At 53.2% G+C, this 22,640-nt stretch overlaps 11 protein-coding genes across 11 annotated transcripts; 6 read left to right on the forward strand and 5 right to left on the reverse strand.

The window, feature by feature from the left end:
- Positions 1-1,314: 1,314 nt before the first annotated feature.
- On the reverse strand, positions 1,315-1,725 carry COCMIDRAFT_26036 (uncharacterized protein; the record flags this gene model as incomplete). Its single annotated transcript, XM_007689424.1, has 1 exon — positions 1,315-1,725. The coding sequence occupies one exon, from the start codon at positions 1,723-1,725 to the stop codon at positions 1,315-1,317; it is 411 nt and encodes a 136-aa protein (XP_007687614.1).
- Positions 1,726-2,880: 1,155 nt separating this feature from the next.
- On the forward strand, positions 2,881-3,830 carry COCMIDRAFT_5005 (uncharacterized protein; the record flags this gene model as incomplete). The annotated part of the gene is made up of 2 exons (XM_007689418.1): positions 2,881-3,117; positions 3,192-3,830. 2 exons carry the CDS (start codon positions 2,881-2,883, stop codon positions 3,828-3,830), a joined length of 876 nt encoding a protein of 291 aa, XP_007687608.1.
- Positions 3,831-4,243: 413 nt separating this feature from the next.
- COCMIDRAFT_5006 (uncharacterized protein) lies at positions 4,244-5,530 on the forward strand (the record flags this gene model as incomplete). Its single annotated transcript, XM_007689419.1, has 2 exons — positions 4,244-4,300; positions 4,355-5,530. 2 exons carry the CDS (start codon positions 4,244-4,246, stop codon positions 5,528-5,530), a joined length of 1,233 nt encoding a protein of 410 aa, XP_007687609.1.
- A 583-nt stretch (positions 5,531-6,113) lies between these two features.
- Positions 6,114-8,421, forward strand: COCMIDRAFT_5007 (uncharacterized protein; the record flags this gene model as incomplete). The annotated part of the gene is made up of 2 exons (XM_007689420.1): positions 6,114-6,154; positions 6,216-8,421. 2 exons carry the CDS (start codon positions 6,114-6,116, stop codon positions 8,419-8,421), a joined length of 2,247 nt encoding a protein of 748 aa, XP_007687610.1.
- Positions 8,422-9,372: 951 nt separating this feature from the next.
- On the forward strand, positions 9,373-10,301 carry COCMIDRAFT_36474 (uncharacterized protein; the record flags this gene model as incomplete). The annotated part of the gene is made up of 2 exons (XM_007689439.1): positions 9,373-9,579; positions 9,657-10,301. 2 exons carry the CDS (start codon positions 9,373-9,375, stop codon positions 10,299-10,301), a joined length of 852 nt encoding a protein of 283 aa, XP_007687629.1.
- Positions 10,302-10,918: 617 nt separating this feature from the next.
- COCMIDRAFT_94440 (uncharacterized protein) lies at positions 10,919-12,347 on the forward strand (the record flags this gene model as incomplete). The annotated part of the gene is made up of 3 exons (XM_007689457.1): positions 10,919-10,943; positions 11,005-11,108; positions 11,187-12,347. The coding sequence occupies 3 exons, from the start codon at positions 10,919-10,921 to the stop codon at positions 12,345-12,347; spliced, it is 1,290 nt and encodes a 429-aa protein (XP_007687647.1).
- Positions 12,348-13,162: 815 nt separating this feature from the next.
- Positions 13,163-14,545, reverse strand: COCMIDRAFT_5010 (uncharacterized protein; the record flags this gene model as incomplete). The annotated part of the gene is made up of 1 exon (XM_007689421.1): positions 13,163-14,545. One exon carries the CDS (start codon positions 14,543-14,545, stop codon positions 13,163-13,165), a length of 1,383 nt encoding a protein of 460 aa, XP_007687611.1.
- Positions 14,546-15,716: 1,171 nt separating this feature from the next.
- On the forward strand, positions 15,717-17,048 carry COCMIDRAFT_94456 (glycoside hydrolase family 47 protein; the record flags this gene model as incomplete). The annotated part of the gene is made up of 1 exon (XM_007689458.1): positions 15,717-17,048. One exon carries the CDS (start codon positions 15,717-15,719, stop codon positions 17,046-17,048), a length of 1,332 nt encoding a protein of 443 aa, XP_007687648.1.
- Positions 17,049-17,622: 574 nt separating this feature from the next.
- On the reverse strand, positions 17,623-18,480 carry COCMIDRAFT_94399 (uncharacterized protein; the record flags this gene model as incomplete). Its single annotated transcript, XM_007689459.1, has 3 exons — positions 17,623-17,886; positions 17,939-18,370; positions 18,427-18,480. 3 exons carry the CDS (start codon positions 18,478-18,480, stop codon positions 17,623-17,625), a joined length of 750 nt encoding a protein of 249 aa, XP_007687649.1.
- A 2,646-nt stretch (positions 18,481-21,126) lies between these two features.
- On the reverse strand, positions 21,127-21,492 carry COCMIDRAFT_76332 (uncharacterized protein; the record flags this gene model as incomplete). The annotated part of the gene is made up of 1 exon (XM_007689460.1): positions 21,127-21,492. A coding segment is annotated over one exon (366 nt), but the record flags the coding sequence as incomplete, so codon positions are not given.
- A 589-nt stretch (positions 21,493-22,081) lies between these two features.
- COCMIDRAFT_26044 (uncharacterized protein) lies at positions 22,082-22,597 on the reverse strand (the record flags this gene model as incomplete). The annotated part of the gene is made up of 1 exon (XM_007689425.1): positions 22,082-22,597. A coding segment is annotated over one exon (516 nt), but the record flags the coding sequence as incomplete, so codon positions are not given.
- Between the last annotated feature and the right edge of the window lie 43 nt (positions 22,598-22,640).

Below are 22,640 nucleotides of genomic sequence, written 5' to 3' on the forward strand. Positions count from 1 at the left end.
TGGATGGCGAATTGTAGCGCTCTGGCACTAGCGTAGATTGGGTCGTGATCGGTAACCCCAAGCGGATCTGCGGGTCGAGGAACGGACCTCCCGCTGTGACGACTGGGATGGCCCTGACCGTCGCTTGGTCGTTTTGTCGCCGACGTGAGCCAGCCACGAGCGCGATCACCAGCCAGCATCATCGATGGGCAGTTGGCTAAGGCGAGAAATGGTCAAGCCCAGCAGTTGATCTCTCTCAAGCAATACCCGCCTTCCCAGTCCGCGGACCTGCTCGCTTATCGATGCTCCGTACACCATACCCTCGCCTTGGGATTTCTTTCTTTGTGTTTGCAATGAAGCCATGTCGGAGACGACGGACGGGAGGGTGTCCTAACTGGGGCGTGGGCGGCGTATATGGCCGTATATGTACGGGATGCGCGAAGGTCAGCTCGCCATTCGGCGGCATGGTGTTGCAGCAAGGGAGAGGAGAGCTGAGGTTGCTTTTGCCGGGCTTCCATGGTACGTCATGCATCTTGTCTGCTCCATTGGCTGCAGATCCCAAGCCCCCACTCTTGTCTCTGCCTCCACTCGACGGCATTTCTTACGCTGCCTCGAAATGACTGCGCATAACACCTTCACTTTTCGAGGACAGCCCATGCTGCAGTATTCCGCATCTGGCGCCTCATCAACGCCACTGTCCATTTTCAGATCGTCATCCCGCGAGTGCTACATGCTTTATCGAGCTGCCCGGCAAACCCGCCAGCCTCTGGAGCACGGAGCATACGGCCATCGCGAACCATTGCCATGTCTGCTTGCCCCAGCATCATCTGAAACCTCAGTTATGATTTGCTTTTCCCCTGCCCGCATCGGCATACAGTACGCCTGCTCACTGTTCACTTGTCAGTGTCCAACTTGCGTATTGCTTTCAAGGTCGGGGGGCATCAGCACAAAGTATAACAGCAGACAACTCCAGGGCCATAGTCACAAAGGTCTTTGATTGACATGTGCTTCCATGGCTTTGGCGCCTCCCCCCGCGATCCCCCCCCCCCCCCCCCCCCACGTGCTGTTGAACAAATTGTCGCCTGGTCCCCTTTGGCGGACAAGCCGTTGCTTATTGGGCGCAATGATATGACGCGGCACGGTTTGCAGTTCAAGCCGTCATTTCGCGGCCATGTTCCGTTAGACCAATAGAAAACAAAAGACGCGTGGCTGTAATAGACCAGATGTGCAAGGCTGAGATGCCAAAGGGGCACCAAACATGCATTTCTGCATCCCTTCAACACACTTTCCCCTGTTCAACATACGCTAATCGAGGTGGGATCCGCCAAGTGCCGCTCAGTCGGTTGCTTCTTCCGAGCGGCAAGCCGCGCCAATATACACGGACAGGGGTGAGGCTGCTCGGTTCTGTCCACTTATCAAGACACAAAGTGCAAGGGTGCTGACAGTGCAGTATCCATGGAGATAGTAGAGCGGGGCGTGTCGTGGCATGCCTGTGATGATCGATGCTTCGGTAGCAGTCTGTCTGCAGCGATCAATAAGCATCATCCCCCGCTTTATCGGCTCCTCCGTCTTCGTCCTTGCAGTATGCACATGCACCTGCATTCCATTCTCTCGAACCCAAGTGGAGCACCTGACTAGCCGCGCTGCTCCGGTTGCGTTTGAATCAGGGCTGGGTCTGCTTGGGTAACTAGCCATTCTAGCCTTGAACTTGAGATCCACGAATGATGGCATCTTGCATTGGTCCATGACTATTCAGTACACCTATGCTGACAATGATTTTACTGACGCACTGCAGAAACAACCAGAGTGTATCCGACCGAAGCGCGCATGCAATTGCGAAAGTGACAGTCGATGCTGGCATAAATGGGAATGACGTTTGCATGATCTAATTGCCTCGCATTAGCTTGTTCATGTTTTGCTCTACTACTGCGGTGTAACTTTTGTACACAAGTACACTACGCACGTGTTACGAACATTTACCTGGTAATGTTTGGGACTCGCTACCTGACATGTTGCAAACTGACCCCTACCCCTACTATTCTCTACATTCTTGCCTGGCTACCACTGACCGACCTGTTCCCCAAGCTTCTTATAGGGCTGGGGTACTACGTCGACAAGACGAATGCGTGTTGAGCTTAACTGCTACGTGGTCGTCGTTTGCCGGTGACACGTCACGTGCACGGAGGCTCGCAGACTTTGGTACGGTACCTTGAAGTCAGTTTCTTTTGTTGCTTTTGCACTTACACATGGCATGCCTGTCTACAGGGACGCGCAATGCACACCAGAGAATGCGGGGAATACTGGCTTTTATTTTCACAAGATAGCATGGGTTCCCCCTCATATTCGCTATAACATGTCAGACTCCAACAACATGGAGGGCCTTGATACTTGGGTACTGTTATGCTCGAAGCCAGATGGTAGAGTATCGGGAAGAGAGAGACTGCGTGTTGTTGAGTCTAGGGCAATTCACGGGCCTCGGATGTCGGCTCCCCAGCATTTCCAGTCTGGCTCGCAACGAGTGAATAGTCGCCGTGACGATGGCGTAAGAAAAGCCAGACAGAGGGAGGGGCGTGGCTGGCCATTACCGTCAGCCAGGTCGGGAGGGAGGCTCATTACCCCGCGTCTAGGCGTATGTGTATGCGTAGATGGATGGGCGCCCCGCCCCGCACTCCCCCATAGCAGCAGACCCGACCAACCACGGCTTTCGGAAGGGCGTGTTATGTAGTTCCGAGGCTACTTGCTCGCATTTGCGGTCAAGGCACTGCTTCACCATTACTCCACGATTGTCTTATTTCTACTTTCTACCGCGACTCTGTTGTGCTTTGTCGCTGTCTTTGCATCTGCACTCTCCTTCTCTTTCATCCGAGTTTCACCACATAGTTTCCTGCATCCACACTCGTCATGTCTCCACCGTCCGCCACTGAGCCCGAACAAACAAAACCCAGCACGGCTGCGCCCCTAGAGCCCGGCCTGAGCGAAAAACAGGCAAAGGGATTGCAACTCAGCCTCCCAGCACCACCCAAGTTCGACGACCCACTCAAGGAGCGCGCATACCTAAAGGGCCGCCTCGCTGCTGCATTCCGCATCTTTGGCAAATATGGCTTTGACGAGGGTGTAGCCGGCCACATCACTTTGAGAGTTAGTCCCTGAACTCTAACAAATACTCCTTCCCCCCCCCCCATATGGATAGTTTGCTAACGCGCGACCAATAGGATCCCGTCGACCCCACGACCTTCTGGGTGAATCCCTTCGGCGTAGCCTTCAGTCTAATGAAAGCATCCGATCTGATTCTCGTCGATGCAAACGGCAAAGTCATTGACGGAGGCGAGTGCCGCCTCCTCAACACAGCAGCATACATGATCCACCACGCCGTGCACACAGCGCGCCCCGATGTCGTAGCAGCAGCACATTCGCATTCCATCTACGGCCGTGCCTTTTGCGCTCTCGGCCGCAAACTCGATACCATTACCCAGGACTCTTGTGCTTTTCACAACGACCACGTGCTGTATGAGTCGTTCAACGGCATCGTGCTTGCGGCGGAGGAAGGGAAAAATATCGCCAAATGCCTGGGCGATAAAAAAGCTGCCTTACTGCAGAACCATGGCTTGTTGACGGTGGGACAGACGATCGAGGAGGCCGTGTTTTGGTTTGTCAGCTTGGAAAAGTGTTGTCAGGCGCAGCTCGCGGCGGATGCGGCGGCTGCGGGCCGAGGGGGCCAGACGGTTAAGATTGATGATGAAGACGCGGTTTATACGTATAAGACGGTTGGAACACCGCCGGCCGGCTGGTTTAGTGCAAAGCCGTTGTTTGATGTTATTCACAAGGAGACGAATGGGGAGTATTTGGAGTAAAGGGGGAAGCATCTGCAGTAGTACATAAGCCATAAGGGGTTCTTTTTTTTTAGCTCTATGAATACTTTGCTAGACACTGTAAGATCTTCTCAGATGGCATTTGCATCAAACATTCACGATGATGGCACATTGTAAAAGTGTGGCACATTCTATTCAATTTAGAAGATTTATGATAGCAAAATAGCAAAGACCACGATTTACTCTCCGGTTTTAGCCTCAGTTTCCATGGACTTGATGGGTCGTCGAACTGCTCGTTGGAGAAGTTGTAGGCAGAAGCTACCTTCACCTTGCAAACGAAGAAAAAAGAGAGGCAGTACGTCGCATAGCGCCATCGGCTTGTTTGCTCCTTCTTCTAAAACTAACATTACTTTTCCAACACATCCCCTTTGTTGTGTATTGACTGCCGTGACACCATGGCCCAGATACGGACTGCGAGAACCTCAGACTCAGCAGAAGCCCAGCTCCAAGATGTTGCCCTTACCACGCGCGGGTATGCTCTCCGCTTCAACTGACCGGGCCGACAGCCAAATCAGATCATTGCTGCGCGGGAGATTTTCTCCTCCACGCTGTACAAGAAGGTGGTCAATGACGCCAAGCAGGACGATAAAGAGATGCTCTTTCGTCACTCCTTCAACTTGACCGAACAAGAACTAGCCGAGGACTACGAACCAGGCCAGATTACGATCGTGTTAGTAGGTATAACATTGAACAAAGATCTCCCAGCGGCAAAAGGCAAACAGCTAGGAGTGTCAGGGACTAAGCCGCCTACCGAGCATATTCTTATCTTCGATCTCCCGGAAAGATATACCGGAAGCAAAATTCTCGAAAGCGGTGAGGAACTAGAGGATGACCATTCTGAAGAAATGGACGAAGACACGACCGCGTTGCTGGTAGTAACGCCGTGCTTCAACAACCCTGAGGACAGGCCGACCAAGATGTATGTCCTCTTGAAGCCAGAAAACGGTATATACAGTCTGTACAACGTCCCCGAAGCTGAAGTGTTCTACTTTCCCGAGTTCCGTTGCTCAGTCAAGGCTGGCGAACAACGGCAACGCGAATGGAATACCCTTGTTAAGCGCATCTCTATCAAAAACAACGTGATTACCCAGCCTAAGTTGACCGCGTACAGCGCCGTTCAAGACACGTCGGTTTTCACAATCGATCATGCCGTAGCATTTGCTAAAAACATCATTGGGCCTGCGGCAGCTTATGCAATGAATCAAGATGCGAATCGAGATGCTTGGTTTTTGGGCCAGCTCATGAAGCGGCTCGGGAGGACCTCGATCCCGCAGAGTTCTTTCTCCGCGCTCCTTCAAGCCAGAATCAATGCTTTCAAAAGCCTCCGCGACAGAAGCATTGCTCGTAGTAAGGCGTTGAGAAACGAGCCTGGCAATGATATAGTGCCAGAATCACCAGCCCGGCTGTGGCAGCTATATGGAGATACTGATGATGCAGATGCTGCGCAACGAATCAATGACTCGTTGTGCATGTTTGTAACATACCATTGTGCCGAGGCTGTCGATTCGATCACTCCTCAGCTACAGCGTATCATTGAAACGCTGGAGACGGCTACGGGCACGAACAAAACCGAGGACGACGGCAACAGCAACGGCACCGGAAAGGATGATAAGACCAAGTCGGGTTCCGGTAAAGGCAAGGGCGAGGATGGCAAAGGTCGAAAGGACGATGACGAACCCTAGGACGATGGCAAGGTCAAGGGCAAGGATGGCGAAGGCGAAGGTGGGGATAGCAAAGGCAAAGAAATGTGAGGATGGCAAAGGAAAAGGTGACAAATCTGGCAAGGACAAGGGTGACAAATCTAATAAGGGCAAGGGCAGCAAGTAGTAAGTAGGTTATACCCGTGTGTAGCAGGTAGTAGTAGGTAGTCTAGTGGCTCGTCCCTGCCGAATCAAAATCGGATCGATCCTTCTACAATCAAAACCCATGGGGTCGACCCTTCTGCAGTTTGATGAAAGCATCGGACTAGGCGGGAGGTTGGTGTAGTCATGTGCCCAAAAGCTCATTCTAGGCCCCGCCCGCCGGCCTGCGCCGCTTGCCAACTCGGCCAACTGCTGGACCCTGGACCGCGACATCATCACTTCAAGAATCGCCGTTGCTGCCGCTACGCTACTGCTGTGCTAACCCTCCCAATTGTCTGCCTTGTCCCGGAGTTTTTGTTTCTCCTTGTGTCGTGCCTCGACTTGTTTTTTTTTCTCTTAAACAATCCAATTTCGACAGCTCCTAACAGCTGCACGCAAGACGCGAGGCTTTTCTTAGCGCGTCATGGCAAAAGCCAAAGGTCCCGCAGTAGTAATTGTTGCCAGGTACCGACTCAACCGTATTCACGGCTCCACATTCCGAGCCTGTCGCTAACATCCTTCACAGGCACGGCGCCCGACTGGATGCTGCTGACAAGTCATGGCATCTCACCTCGCCTGCACCCTACGATCCCCCACTTACATACGGCGGCTGGTCGCAAGCAAAGGCACTCGGCCAGCGCATAGCTGCATTGCTCATTGAGAGAGACAGCCAGCAGGCAGAAGCAGCGAAGACTTCTCCTAGCCACGATCCCTCACAGCCCGACTTGGCCAAGCTGACCATTTCGCAAGATGGCCAGGCACAGGGAAGCGGTGCCCAACGCCCCAAGAAGAAGAAGCGAAAGATTATCATCCATTCGAGCCCGTTTCTAAGATGCGTCCAAACAAGTACTGCAGTGGCAGCGGGAATCTCGCAGGTACAGGCGTCAACCGTACCAGAAATCAGCATACCGACGCCTTCCAAGGAAAAGAAGAGCACATTGGGGAGCTCCTCGTCGAAAGCACCACGTACCAAACCGACATCATCGCAACCTCGAACCTTTGAACCGCTCGCCGACCCCAACCTCGAGATCCTACCCAAACCTCATACCGGGCCTGAGAGAATTCTGCTACGTATCGATGCCTTCTTGGGCGAGTGGCTGTCTCCCGAGTACTACGCAGATATCACAGCGCCTCCAAACTCGACCATGATGGTAGCTGGTGCAAAGGCGGATCTGCTACGGCGAGGCGATTACATTCAAGAACAACCCAACCCAAATAGCAGTAGGGGTCATTTTCCAGGCGGCTGGACAGGGAACAAGACTGCGGCCAATACTGCACAGGGTGCAAGAATGAGCAGCTTGGCACAGGCCCTGCCCTTGCGCGAACGTTCAAGCAGCTACACTGGTCCGTTGGCTCTACCAGGCACCGTTCCGAGAGAAGCCGTCTCAGCGCTCGTGGCGCCTACACCTACACCTACACCTGGTCCTACTAGTACATCAAGTCGTATCTACCAGCCCCCGCACCCGTCTTACTCGGTTTCCCCGGCTGATCCTATACCGCGTGGATACGTTGCTCACGCGCAGGAGGCTTGTGTGCAAGTCGACTTCCAATGGGACAGTATGCGCGAACCTCAAAACTGGGGCGATGGCGGACAGTTTGGTGACGAATGGAGCACAATGCACAAGCGCTTCAGAAGAGGTCTTGCGGGTATGCTGCAATGGTATAGGACGCATGGCACTGCACCTCCCAAGAACCAGTTCCCAGGTTTCATGTTCCGAGAACCGCTTCGTCTGACGCCGCCACGCATGTCACAAACAAAGTCAGATCCCTTTCCGAATTTTAGCGATGGCTCAGCCGGGCCCGATGAGGAAGAGGAAGAGATTGTGTTGATTCTAGTAACTCATGGAGCTGGTTGCAACGCTCTCCTGGGAGCCATGACTAACCAGCCTGTACTCATGGACATTGGCCTCGCTTCTCTCTCAATGGCAGTCCGGAGGGACGAGCCCAGGGAAACACCAGCACCGTCGACTTTGCACGAGCGACGACTTTCAGTCGCGGATCCTGGTATGCCGGACACTTACGAGGTAAAGCTCTCAGCTTCAATCGACCATCTGCGGCCCGGTGTTGATCCTTCCAAACCACCTTCTGCACAGGCGCAAGCACAAGCACAATCGCCAGTTGTGTTGCCCAGTCCATTGCTAGACCATCGTCGACGATTTACAGGATCCTCGACTGCAAGTACTCCTTCTGAGACACCGTTTTCAATTGGTGAGCCCTATAGGACCCGGAACAGCTCCATGAGCAGTATGCGTCGGACCATGAGCTCGGGGTCGAACTCAAGATTCATCCAGAGTGCAACGAGTGGAGCTGCATCTCCTGCAGGAGGCCTGTGGTCAGGAGCGAGCACGCCTGCTGTAGAGGCAGAAACGGGACTCCATTCTGCACATCAACAAGTACGGTCGAAGCCCACTAGCGCTACGAGTGCCGGGGTGTCTTATAGTGAACAGGACGTGAAGTCTATCCCACAAGCAGACGGCGCGTCTGATTCAACCAATCATCTTACCAAGTTGGACTCAAAGGAAGAAAGGGAGGTGGGCGACAAATCGACTCCCCTAGTCAGCGCCGCTACTCGGAAACAGAGTGCAGTGAGCGCAACAGGTCTTTGGGGCGCAAAGGCGGCACCTAAGCCCAGCCATGGACTCTGGGGTCCACCAAAACTCGACGACGTGTATGAGCATAGGCAGGGACCCAAGAGGAGGTGGACAATGACGGAGAGGGAGGACGATGGATAGAGATAAGGTTTTGTAATTGCTGCTTTGGACAGGGGTGAGAGGGCATCACCGTTCTTAGAAGCTTAGATACACGTGCATGTATACATATACACATATATTACATATATGTATGTCCGACAAGTAAGTAATGTGCATTAATGCCAATCTTGGCCACCCGATGGGTGTGTGATCTCGTAGGCTCTGATTGGCCATGTAGTCCATGTAGTCCCCCACCACGGGCCCTCGGGGGTGACGCAAGCGCGTCTTACGGGATCATCAGCAGCTGCTGCAGGAGACGCAGAATTGCAGTGCCTTGAAAGACGATAGCCGCCGGGAGTCCCACGTGCCGTATCCGACGTGATGCATATCTACATTACATATGCTGTTGTAGATGCGCATACTACTCAGCCTTTCCCAACTTCCACAACCCCCACCCCCCCTCCAACGCACAACCCGCCAACACCAGCCATTCGCGACAACCGCGCTCGCCGCGACAAGCAACCCCAGCCAACCCATCGAGCGCAGCAACCCCACCGTTCGTCTCCACACCAGCCGCTAGACAGATCACTCGCATCCACGCGGGAGCCACAACTCGACGTTTGATAGGAGGCGGTCGTCGGGCCGAAAGACGTCCGGGCGGGCGCAGGCACTATTAGTGCACGTAGGAAGGCTTGCATTGGCACTGCTGGGTGTGGGCGAACTATTCACGAACAAGTTTGCAGCCAGCAACGAGTCTCGACCATGTCTGTCAAGTCAGTACGCCTTTCTCTTCTCTCTCCTCCTTTCCGCTCTCTCTGTCATCATCATCATCGTCGTCATCGTCGTCGTTGTAAACGCTGCCCTTTCTTGCACGGTGTTGCTGCTGCCTGCCCCTCTTCCCCCACGGCTTTCCCTGTACCAGCCTAGGACAGCGTGCACCAGAGGCACAAGAACGCACCCTAGCACTGCACCATGGGCTTTAGGTCCGAGAAAATGACCAGCAAGACAAAGTCTAACCGCAAGTCCAGCTGGGTAATGCTCGCTGAGAATGGCGGCTACACCCCTCTCCCCGGCGAGCAGACGCTGTACCAGTCTCCTCCTCGAACCACACTCTCATTGCAGACCAGCCACCGACACCCTCCGAGCGAATCTTACTCGCAACAATGCAAGTCGGGCGTCGTCTTCCTCACCAACCGACGAGTACGATACATCCATCCTCCCTTGCCAGGCAAACATGGCCTGGCCCGCCCCCATCGTCGAGCTAACTTACATCGTAGATGATCTATCTGCCCGTCAACCCAACACCACAGTTGCAATCCTTCGCCGTTCCCATTCTCAACGTAGCAGACTCGCGCGTAACAGCACCATGGTTCGGCGCAAATAAATGGGAAGCCATCATTCAGCCTGTTCAAGGCGGCGGCATACCTCCACAGCATTCTGAGCTCGACCTCGTCCTGGAATTCAAAGAGGGCGGTGCATTCGATTTTGCAAGCATATTCGAACGATTGAAGGAGCGGTTACGGCAAGCCATCGAGATAGCGAGGGAGAGCGGTGATGATGTGCAGGATGGAACCAGAGGTGTTGGTGGTGTGAACATGAACAACGTGCATCTCGACGATCTACCAGCCTACGAAGAGAGCCGACAGCACGCTAGAGTACCTGACCCGCTACCCAGCCCACCAATGGACAGCTCTGCAGTCGGGGGTATGAGTGGTGTTGGCGGTTCCGTTATTGCGGTGCCCGAACCCTCAAGCCCACCAGCATCGAGCTCGCTGTCGAGCCCACGGACACAGCAAGAGCACTTTGAACCGCCATCGGATCCACCTCCAGGCTACGAGGAGGTACAGAGGAGTAGTATCGTAGATGAGCTGGAGAGACAGGTTAGGGACAATCCGTGGCAGGATGCTGATAGTAAGCGATGAAGTCGGGCACTCCTTAGTGTGCCAAGAAATTGTTGTGTTTGAGCAGGGCGTTCCGGGGTAAGAGCAGCTTCAAATGGCTGCAACGAAATATCACGAACTTACATGTATCACTTTACTTGGCTCGAATTAGATTCGAGAATAGCAGGCATAGCTAGGCCTGGTAGTTGGCTTGAAATCTGACAATACGTCTTTTCTTGGGGGCTGCGCTGAAAGGTGGTGTTTCTAACCAGAAATCTCATCTGCATCAGCAACATCGCACTAAATATCCAAGAACGTTACAAACCCGAGCACATGGCAAGCAACAATGCGCTGACTGACATGTGAAGTGTGTTCTGACCGCCCATCCCTGCGACTCTCTGCCAAAGCATGTGAAAACTACCTTCCCCGGAAGGCATGACGACCCCCGCAAATACACTAACCCAAAGCAGTACTTACCTCGGCGAATGCGAGGCGAATGACCTAATTGCATTGAGCCGAACGCGAGAAGACTATACACCAGCTTCTCTCCCTCTCTCGTCTGTTCTCTACTCACCTCCCTTCTCTTACCCTCTCCTCCTCCTCCTTCTACCATCTCCTAACTCACACTTCTCGTCTTCATATTGTCTTCGAGCGTCAACATGGCAAACCAAGCCCCCAACAAAGGTATGCTTTGATGCACAAAGACATGGTTTTGACACGGTATACTGACGGCGCTGCTGTACAGTACAAGAGCGCCTTACGCAGGTCGAGGGTCATCTCCTCGGCGGTTCTGCCAGCTCTGGTGCATCCAAGGGAAGGAAGAACCTGCTTGAGAAGAGGCCTGATGATGTGAGTGTTACACCAGGTTTCAGCGTGACGAGGCAAGCGCCTCTTCCAGAATCTACATACTGACAAGATGCTTGATAGGTTGTTGTAACCTGCGCGCTCCGCACAGCCTTCACAAAGGGCGGAAAGGGAGGCTTCAAGGATACACAAGCAGCTGACCTTCTCCACGGCGCTTACAAAGCCATCATCGAGCGCTCGGGTATCGACCCTAAGCTCGTCGAGGACATCGCTGTCGGTGCTGTCCTCGCCCCAGGTGGTGGCGCAACCGAGTTCCGCGCTGCCGCTCTTGCTGCTGGCTTCCCTACCACGACCGCAGTCAAGAGCTTGAACAGGCAATGTTCCTCTGGTCTCCAGGCATGCGTCGACATCGCCAACGCAATCAAGTCAGGCATGATTGAAGTCGGTATTGGCGCAGGCGCAGAGAGCATGAGCACACAATACGGACCTGGCGCCGTCACCGAGTTTTCCGAGCTCCTCGAGAACCACAAGGAAGCCGCAAACTGCAAGGTACCCATGGGCGTGCTATCGGAGCAAATGGCAAAGGCCAAGGGTATTGCGCGAGCTGACCAAGACGCCTTTGCCGCGTCGTCGTTCCAAAAGGCCGTCGAGGCTCAAAAGCAGGGTCTCTTTGATGAGGAAATCGCTCCTTTGACCGTCAAGTGGACCAACCCCAAGACCGACAAGGAGGAGACCATTACCGTCAGCAAGGATGATGGCGTCAGGCAAGGCATCACCCCCGAATCTCTTAGCAAGATTCGCCCTGCCTTTTCCAAGGACGGCTCCATCCACGCCGGTAACGCATCTCAAATCTCTGACGGTGCCGCCGCCGTGCTCCTGATGAAGCGCAGCACAGCCGAGCGTCTCGGCCAGAAGATCATTGGCAAGTTCGTCCAAGCCTCCATTGTCGGCGTACCTCCGCTACTGATGGGTGTCGGTCCCGCCGCCGCCATCCCCGTTGTCCTCGAGAAGACGGGCCTGAACAAGAACGAAGTCGACATCTACGAGATCAACGAGGCGTTCGCTAGCCAGTGCCTCTACTGCATCAACGAGCTTAGCCTCGACATGAAGAAGATCAACCCCAAGGGCGGTGCTATTGCCTTTGGTCACCCCCTCGGTGTCACTGGCGCCAGGCAAGTCAGCACTCTGCTCACCGAGCTGAGGCGAACAAAGCAACAGATTGGTGTTACTAGCATGTGCATTGGTACCGGTATGGGTATGGCTGCCGTCTGGGTTGCTGAGTAAATGCGAAGATGATGAATGAAGAAAGAAAGAAAGAAACAAAGAAAAACCCCTTCAAAGTTAGCTTAGACCGCGAGAGTGAGGGTATATCTTGTACGATTTGTTGTTTTCCATGCCTCATTTAGATGTCATGTATATGTATATGTCGAATCTATATATCTGGTTTTTTTCTTCTTCTTCTTGAAACATTAACTTTCTTTGCAAAAAAAAAAAAAATCAAAGATCGAGCCATGGAAAATATGAATATGTGTAGTACTTTTTTTTTCTCTTCGGTTCTGATGACGTATGATGCATAAAGTAAAATTATGTTACAAGAAAAGTCTAGTTATGGGTGAAATAAATAATGGACTTTTGCGTCGGGGGGGGGGGGGGGGTTTTGCCTGCGCGGCGTCCTTGAGATCTAGTAATTGTGTCCCATCTTTTGCTTCCCGGTAAAAAAAATGGGTAGAATGGCAAAATGATGGGGGGGATTTTTTTTGGAGAGACTGCGTATATATGCGTGTCTCTGGCACGATTTCTTGTGCCGATTACTGACTGCCTTTCTTGCAGTGGGTATCTTCTCCTCTTTCTTCTTCTTCCGCTTCTTCTTGTTTTTTTCCTCTCTTCCACGTCACATCGCAACCTTGGCACTGCGTGTTCCCCTCTTTCGCTTTCCTTTCTCGTCTTCCTCTCTGCGTGTCATCTCTGCCGCATTCTTTCTCTCTGGCCTATGCTTGAACTCCAAGCGTATCTGGTCGTACCCCACGACTTTTCCAGTGTGTCCAGTGTGTGTATGTGCAAATGTAATTAAATCGGTCATCCCAAGTTTATACGCTCGTTCATCCCCCGTCGATATTATACTGATACGGCAACTCGCCCTCACTCGGATTCAAATTTAAGCGTATAACACTGCCCGCGGAACCCAGGGAGCTCTCACTGGAATTCGGGAGAATGGTGCTCGGGCTGCGTCGTGAGCGGGCATGGATAACCACGGATCCCGTTTCGGATTCCGAGCCGGCGAGCGAGCGCTGCGAAGGTGTGCCGTAGATGGTGGAGCCGCGCTCGTGCTGGCGTGAGGGAGCGGTGCGGACGGTTTGTGGAGAGTGCGGTGTAGAGGCGTCGCTGCTTGATGTGGACAGGAAGCTGTTGAGAGAAGACAGGGTGGATTTGCGGTCGAGTTGTGGTGTACGGTAGGGCATGTGCGAGTGTGAGGAGATGGTCGAGTCCATGCTGGATTCTGTAGGCGCAAGACTGCGTGTGTCTGATTCCACATCCAGTGCGCGTGCTTCCTCGATAACGACCGGATCTACTTCTGTCATACCGTTTAGGACTTCTGCAAATATGGCCATGAGGTCGCGGAATTGTGTTTCGGTTAGGCTGGTTGTGGAGAAGCGCGCATATTCGTACTGGGCAAGGAATGCAGGGCCGAGCGAGGGTGGGTTCAGTAGTCCAAATTCTGCGAGTCGGGACAGGTATTCGCGCAAACCCATTGCACGTGGGCGCTGGAGCAGGGTGACGATTCGAGCATCTGGTAGAGGCGGTGCATTATCCGGGTATTGCTGGGCGCTTTCCTCAAGCGCAGGGTCGGGCGGCGCAAGTGAGACGGCTTTTGCCTCGATGAGATTAGGAAGCTCGCAGATAACGCTCCAATATTGCAGGTTAGGCAGGTCCGGCGAAGAGGGAGAAGCCCAGCCAGGATGGGAAATATGTCCCCAAGGCGGCGATTTTGGAGAGACAGGTATAATGGTCGCATCGGGCGCATGGTGGTGATGGCCTTTCTTTTTGTGTGACTTTTCTTTATCCTTCTTACTCTCAGCCGTTCCTGCGCGCGAAAGCTGCCCTTTCTCTTCATCTTCATCCTCGACCTCCCCCCTGAGGTCTCTCGGCCTGCTGTCCCACGCAACAACGGCACTTCTCTTGAAATGCTTGACTATCATCCTCCTCACACCTTTGCCGACTTCTCCCTCCTCGACCGGCACATAGCTCTTCGGTATCGCAGCAAGCACGGTCCTATTCGTGTAGATGCGCGTCGAGTAAATCAACAACACAATCAGACTCGTGAGCACATAGACTCCGCCAATGACGAACAACTTCTGGATTTCATTGGATTTAATCGACTGGTATATCGTGTCGGCAGGGGTGACGGCGAGGAACACGAGCAGGATGATGAGAATCGCCGTGTACGTGGTCGAGTACCAGATGCGGAAGAGAGGGATGCGCATGACTGCGGCTACGATGGGAAAGGCGGCAGTACTGGTAGGGCCTAAGGAAGGAATGCATCGGTATAAGAAAAATTACATATTAGAGCTGCAGGAAAAGTAGCGGCTACATTACTACGCGGTAAAGAGTGAGGGCGTAAGTGTGAAGCCATGGCAACATGGCTTGCTGTGATTGTTGAAAGGAGGAAGGCGCCAAGCTACTGACGCACACGGCTGCATGCAGACCCGCACGACCCAACAGTTCCCTAGTTTCCCACAATCCCACCGTCCAAGGTGCAAGAATGCAAAATTCCTCCAGGAGCCTTGTATACAAAGGCAAAATACTTCTAGGACTCTTCACACATTTATCTTGCTTCCACCTGCATGCTCTGCGTGCCTACGCACCCCCCTGAGGCGCCATCCTGTTCCATCATCCCGGCATCATGTCTCCAGGCTCACATACTTCCATATGAATAGGCATGGAATTACCAAGGACTCACACAGCAAAAAAACATGTTGCTAGACATGTTTCGAAACCAAAGAGTTTTGAACTCTACTTGAACTTCAACCAGGGGCATCACTGACACACGTAACGATGCAAATGGTTTCCATAACTGCTCGCAAATAGCAACAGCATCATTGAAACATGAATTGTCCCGGACGCACCACCACCATGGTGGTTTTATTTCCTCGGGTTTCCCTCAGGATTCTCTTCGTCGTTCCTTGAAAACTCTCAATCATCATGCATAATCGCAAAGGCTCCCTCACTTTCGGCCTATCGCCAGCCAGGTCACGAACCGGTACACGGTGGTCAGGTCTTCTCCTATTGGTCTCCCTGACCGTTCTTCTTTTCTACAAATCCAACCATTCTTTCTGGTTCCTTTCTTCTCCGCCATACGAACACTCTTGTTCTACCCACCTTTCAATCCCTTCTGTATCCACCTCATCAAAGAATAGCCTCTACAGGACTACTACCCAACACCATCCCGTAAATGCTCTTGCGCAGCTACCATGGCCAGCAAGTGGCCATTCATCAAGAATCCAACATAGATTCATCACCGATGCATTCTCGTATCGAGAGACAGTTGTGCGCTCCCGTCGCCACGCCGCAGTCAAAGCAACATTCCAGAAATACTGGAGTGCAGAAAAGGATGCAGCAATAGATGCAGCAATGGCTGAGAATTCACAGTCAGTGATGGCAGATCAGACCACTATGCTCAGCGAAAGTCTCGAGAACTTTTGGATTATGGGACTGACAAAGGAGTTCGAAGAAGCCGTCGCGGCCATGACAGAAATAAACCTTGAACCACACGACCAGATGACTAGCTTACCACAAATGACACGACTACTGTACAGCCTACTCTCAGCATACGACCTCCAAAAGTGTCGCAATAGTCGAGTTTTAGATAAGGCACTCGAGTTAGGCGACATGCTCTATACCTTCTTCGATACTTCAAGCCGCCTACCTATCACATCCTGGAATGCAACAAAAGTCGCCGACGGCGAGGAACAAGAATCATCTGGAAGCGTCACACTGGCAGAACTCACAACATATAACCTAGCATTCATCAGGTTGTCACAGCTCACAGGCGACATGCGATTCTACGATGCCGCAACGCGTGTCACCAATATCCTCGAATCGCAGCAAAGCAGCACCAAAATCCCCGGTCTCTGGCCCGCCGAAATAAACTTGCACACCCTCGACCTGACTTCCGCCGACACATTCAATGTAGATGCTTCATCGGGTCCTGCATACGCACAACACACTCTGATGACCCGTCTCCTCGCCACCGCGCCCAAGACATCACCCTACACCACCATGTCCGCAAACGCCCTCGACGCAATCATCCAACACATCCTCTTCCGCCCTGTAACCCCCACGAACGAATCCGTTATGATGGCCAGCCCTGCATACACCTCCCAAAGATACCACATAACCCTCACCCACAACCTCGACATTTCATCCTGCACTCTCGGCAGCACGCTCGCCTTATCAGCAGCACTCACCCATAACGACACCCATCTCACCTACGCCCGTCTTCTAACCGAAGGCTGCATATGGACAACCCTGCATTCACCCCCTTCCTTCAACGGCAACATGATGCCGAAGAACTTCTCGATGCTAGCCTGTTCATCGTCGAAACTGAGCAACAGCGACGAAGACTGCTCGTTTGACCCCAGCGTGTGGCCCGAACAAGAGTATCCCGGGTTCGAGAAGATATGGGACAAAAAGGGGCCGAGCGTTAGACCGGAAGTAGTGATGAGTCTATTTGCTCTGTACCGGGTTACGGGAGAGGAGAGGTGGAGAGAGGTTGGGTGGCAGATGTGGGAGGGTGTGGAGCGAGTTATGGAAGAGAAGGTTGAGCAAGCGCTGAATGGCGACTTTGAAAGAGATGATGAAGACTTTAGGATGACGATGCAGACGCTCAAGTATTTTTACTTGCTGTTCAGCAGGTCCGACATGTTGAGCTTGGACGAGTGGGTATTTGGAAGCGATGGGGGCATTCTATGGACAGGCAATGTATAAGACACGAGACGAGAGAAGCATCACAAGCCTAGCAGGGCCATGAGGTATTATCATATCGTAATGACATTAATGCCTAACTTGTCTCAAGGCCAAGAGTCATATACACATACACAATGGATATTGAGCATCCATCACCGAGGAGCCCTGGCATCCTATCGGCAACCAAAGAGGGCCCTCCTCAGTGCGAACTTTTACGGTCGCACTCATCAACGCGTCCTCGCGTTTCATCATCTGTCCAAATAAAGCAATCTCGGTATCGTCCCCACACACGCGCGCCTCCCGCCAACGCAATCGTACCCATAAAAAAACAGAAGAGAGAAGAAAAGCCTTCAGTAACCCGATTACCAAGAGATGAAGGCTGCCCATGTACAGATGTCTAATCGTGACTGGGGATATATGTTGTAGAGTTTTGGGAAAGTTTGAGAAAAAAGAGAAAAGAGGCCCACCTTTAAACACCATGCAATGCCGCAAAAAAAAAGACAAGGTTGAAGTGAATACCCAAGTCATAGCCATGTCACCTGGAGCCAGGTGGTTGTTCAAGGCTGATTGAGGAGAAGATTGTAGAAAGAATTGCTCAAGACTTGCGGAAGTCCGACAAGACTGGGTAGATGAGCTCGAACGCCTGGTAGATTTCCTCACGGACCTTTGCTCCGGTGAGAACAATCTTACCCGAGACGAAGATGAGAAGAACGATCCTAGGCTTCATCATACGGTAGATGAGACCAGGGAACAGTTCCGGCTCGTAGGACGAGAAAGTGTGATGGCGCGAGGCAAGACCCTCCAGACGGATAGGGAAGCGAATGTCGCAAGAGCCGACAATGTTCTGGATCTTAAAGTCCTGTTATCAAGTTAGCGTTGGGCTGAAACATGGTTAGCGCGGCAAGACGTACGGTGAACTTGGCACTGAACCCCAGCTTCTGGATGATCCGCGCATATTTGCGGGAAGCAAGACGGCTATCATCTTCAGACTTGGCACCAGTGACGACCATCTTTCCACTCGCAAAGACCAGAGCCGTTGTCTTTGGCTCACGAATACGCATGATGACGGCAGCAAAACGCTTGGGGTTGTACTCGGCGTTGCGGGCGTGAAGAGCAATGGTCTTGAGGTCAAGGCGAGCGGAGAGGTTGACGGTAGCGACAATGTTCTGAAGAGTAGGCACGATACCAGAGGGCACTTGACCATTCTGGGTATCGGGAGTAGCCGCGGGGGTAGCAACACCGTTCGCGTTTTCAGCGACCTGTTGAGTGTTGTGCTCAGTGGAGGGTGCAGTCATGTCCAAGTTCGCGCCTTGAGGGTACGAGAGAGAGCCAGGGGCGACGAACTGGGAGACGACGTTAGAATGGAGCGGCAAATGAGTTGGACATCACAAGAGCTTACCGTCTGAGCCTGTGCGGCGGTGGACGGATGAGAGGTGAGAGAGTTTGGATCCATGATGAGATTATTGATTGGATTTGGAGCGATAGACGCTAGTGGAGAGATATAGGTATCTTGACAGACTGCGCAGGTCAGAATAGAGATCTTTGCGACGGCAGCGACGGTCAAGGCGGGCGGACTACGAGATCGCTTGAGTAGAGCGAGGTCGGTCGACGCACGGGGAGATGGTGTCTGCCTATGGGCTAGGTGGAGACGGTACCGGAGGCAGGAGAGCTACAAGCGAATGTGTCCCTCGCAAACGCCGACAAGACTATCGTCGAGTAGGTGATGTGGTAGAGTGGTGGAGTGGTAGTAGAAGCTGTCGTAAAGAGGACGGCCGGGTTAGTGTGGAGATTAAGTGACCAAAAGCGTAGCCAGTAAGCCTTTGGCGGGGTAAGTCGGTTGTCGACTGGGGCTGAGGCTACTTCGCAAGGCTATCGCAGGCTGGATGAAGCTAGCGCCGATCGCAGTATCGCAGTCGCCTAGGACCTCTGAGAGAGTGGATATGTGCAAATTGGGCACACAGAAGCTTGTGGGTCGCAAGTATTAGAGGGCGCGCAGGTGAAACTAGATTGAGTTCGATCTGCGGCGATGGGGGGCTGAGAGGTTGCGGTGTTGCGACAACGGCGGGCAAGGCGGAAATCTCGTCAAAAAGTTGGGGGGAGGCCGAGTACTTATAGTCGCAGGCGGCGACGTGCCAAGCTGCTAGCGCGGCGCTAGCGGGCAGGGATAGGGCAGCGATTGGGGGGCTTAGCGTCACCTTTTGGGTAGCGAGAAGATTTTTGCCAGTGAAGAAAAGGGGGCTCGCCAGCATCATGCAACTCGCCTCTTCCTTCACCTCCTCTGCCCGTCATCACCGCCATCCATCCGTCTCCGATTCAATCCATTCTCGGCATGCACCCGCCCATGCCTGCACTGCACTGCACCCCTCCTCCCGCTGCCCATTGCCATCACTGCAGCACACGGCACGCACACACTGAGTGCACAGCCTGGCGGCGTCGTGGGGGCGAGAGCAGTTTGCGCTGCTGGACCGATCATCATGGCAGCTTTGCTGGTGCCTACGAGTACCAGCCATGACGACGCACTGACCCGGATTGAGCCAAGGCCCAAACCCCAGCCCGTCCACTCGGCCCCCTCGCCTCATTTGCCGCCCTCTGGCCACCTTGCAACGGCGCAACGCGAAAAGATAAATTTTTCACACCAGCACGACCTGCTGCCTTTTGCTGCCTGCCCGGCTCACCTGCAGTGCTGCCACTCATTACACCTACACCCTCTGCAATTTGCTCAACCCCCCTTGCGACTGGTGCGACGGCCTACGCCTCCCCCTGCTTTGTTGCCGCGTGTCACTCTGACAGCAGCGCATGAAGCATCGACGCACTCGGCGTCGCTGCGTGAACGACAGCATCGCCTCGCTTTATACACCGACGTGCGACACATGTCCAGGCAGCAAGCCTAGGGGATGCGGGGTGGGGTGCAAAGGCGTTGGCTGCTGGTGCTGGTGCTGGTGCTCGACTGGTCCGCCGCCGCCGCCGCCGCATCTGGGGTGGCATGCATCTTTTCTTCGCTTATGTGTGACTCACGTCTGTGCTGACCAGAAAGAAAAAATGTGCTTGGCTTTGTTGCTTCTGTTGAACATGCACATCCACGTTTGTTTTGACCATGCACACTACAACTCCACGTCTGCCTACTTGTCTGTAGGTCGCTAACCCCCGTGCCAGTGCTGACGATAATCATGGCCTTGCTTCATGGCTGATGGCATCTTCTAGGTTTTAGCGACCGGTGAGAACAATAAAGCCGATATATAGTGTTCGTCAATCTCGTCGTGATCACGGGTTCGACGTAGCAGGGTCACCAGTCGGCTTTGCAACAGTCCATGTCAAAAGTCAAGCATGAATGCCGAGACACTCCCGCATCTGTCATGCAAGAACCCAGAACCTCTGCCCCGGATTTGCTTGTGACGCGGCCATAGCTTTTTTTTTCTTTGCTACAGTTTGCACATCTGCACGCTATTTGTATTCAGGCCATTACTACACAGTAGTAATGCTGTATGCGGCCAAGTCCAAAACACCATGCGTTAGGGCTTCGGATATCCCGAGACAGTCACAATCCTCCTACTCCACTACAACTACACTACTCCACTGTGGATACAATCACGTAGTTGTACTTCTACTCCTACTCCTAGACAGATAGGCTTGCGCTAAGCCACACTCCTACTCTGCTGCACAGCCACCACTAACCTATCAGCGCTTTCTTGTTTGATAATCCATATTTCTGGTATGCACAACCATAGTATTCCGGCCCCACACCTAGACAACGGCTCTTTACTTCTACCAAAAAAAGCAACTAAACCAGCACACCCCAAGGTGCGCCATAGACACCACCACATGCCCATCATTTCTTGTTTTCCATGTTTCCTTCTGCCGTCCTCCACCACCTCTTCCGTCATATCATCTCGTTCCCCCGCACCATAACATCCCCATATACATCCGCCCACTCATCTTCTCGATAATCATGCCCACCACCACCACCACCAAGCGCACTCCGTACAACCGGATCGCTCACATCCCTCACCTCGCGCATATCCAGATACCCCCTCAATGCCAGCAACAACACCCTATCCCCTTGATCACTACTCTCACCCCTGTACCTTTCACGCCGTGACTCAGTAAACAGCCTGTCCCGACACATGGGGCAAGTATTTTGTTTCTGCACCCACGTCTCAAGACAGTCGTAGCAAAAGGCGTGGCCGCACCGCTTAATTCGCATCATCGAGTTGCTGCGCGATGACTTGGTGCGGGGCCGAAGCAGTGGGTGACTACTACTGCTACTACTGATGTTGTGCTTGGTCTGGTAAGTGCGGTGGCAGGTCAAAACGAACATTCTAGCTGCCGTCTTAGTATTTCGTATGTGGATGCGCAGGCCGCGAGTTGGGGTTTTGCGGGTGATTGTTTCGTGGCAGATGGGACAGGGCGTTGTGGGTTGAGCGGTGCATGGTTCCGTGTCGTTTTTTAGGAAGCCGCTGCGTGGGGAGGAGGCAAGCATTGCTATGGTATACAACTGATAAAAATGAGTGAGAAGGAATAACGAAGGGAATGAACGGAGTCGCGACTATTTGACGAGGTGGTCGAGAGAGAGCTAGTATTTCAGCTGACTGCACGACTGTTCAGCTCCTCCCCCCCCTCTCCCCCCTTTTATGTAGCGTCTAAGATGCGTGGGTAGGTGCCAGACTGCTGAAGCTACATTCCATGGTGCACCAATGCTAGCGGAGGAAATTGGCGTTAGGTTGAGTGGGTTGGATGGATCACGACCTAATGTCAGTGTAAGAAAGGGGTCATTGGTCGGGACCTGAATCCCACGGCTTGCGTTATCTGAGGGTTAGAAACACATTGCAAGATATATAGGCACTTCGGAGCGATGAGAGAGTGTTTTTTTTGTAAAAAAAATTGATTTTTGGTGTGTTTGGCATGGTGGTGCCCAAATGAAATGTTGCAGCGGTGTAATCCATCTAACGTGTTGACCAGGCATCCGATCAGTCCTCCATGGGGTATGTGAGCTTTGAGTCTGCTTGCTCTGAATAGTCCGACGAGTCCAGAATCTGTTGTGTAGACTTTGACCCCAGTCACTCTGAAGAGTCTGAAATGTCCATATCTTCTGAACTGCCGACATCATCATCGCCCTCGTCTTCGTTCTCTGCGTCGTATCCCTCGTTGTCGTATCCCTCATCCCCATCTTCCATCTCTTCATCCTCCTCATCCATCTCCACCCTCTCAACAATCTCCCCCTCTTCACTCCCCTCCTCTTCCCCCATCTCTCCATCCCAGAACTCCCCTTCCACCCTCTCCTCCACCACCGGATCAACGCCAGGAGCCCGCTCCTCGCGCCACCCCTGCTCATACCTCTTTCTCCACAAGACCCTCTCAATCGCCGCGAAAATCTCCCACTTCCTCCATAACCACCTCAGCTTCTTGTACACGAACGCGACGTCGCGCTCCGTGATCTCTTCGTCCGTGGCGTCGAAGAGAGGGCAGTTGCACACGGGACATGCGCAGCTGATGTCGAGCCACGCGAGGAGACATTCTTTACCGACGATGTGGCCGCAGCGGGTGATGCGTGTGGCCGAGTGGGGAGGAGGGCGCTGGGGAATTGGCTTGGGGAATTCTTTTTTTTGACGGGGGGGG

Source organism: Bipolaris oryzae (genome assembly GCF_000523455.1).
Source record: "Bipolaris oryzae ATCC 44560 unplaced genomic scaffold scaffold_58, whole genome shotgun sequence".
NCBI classification, from domain to species: domain Eukaryota; kingdom Fungi; phylum Ascomycota; class Dothideomycetes; order Pleosporales; family Pleosporaceae; genus Bipolaris; species Bipolaris oryzae.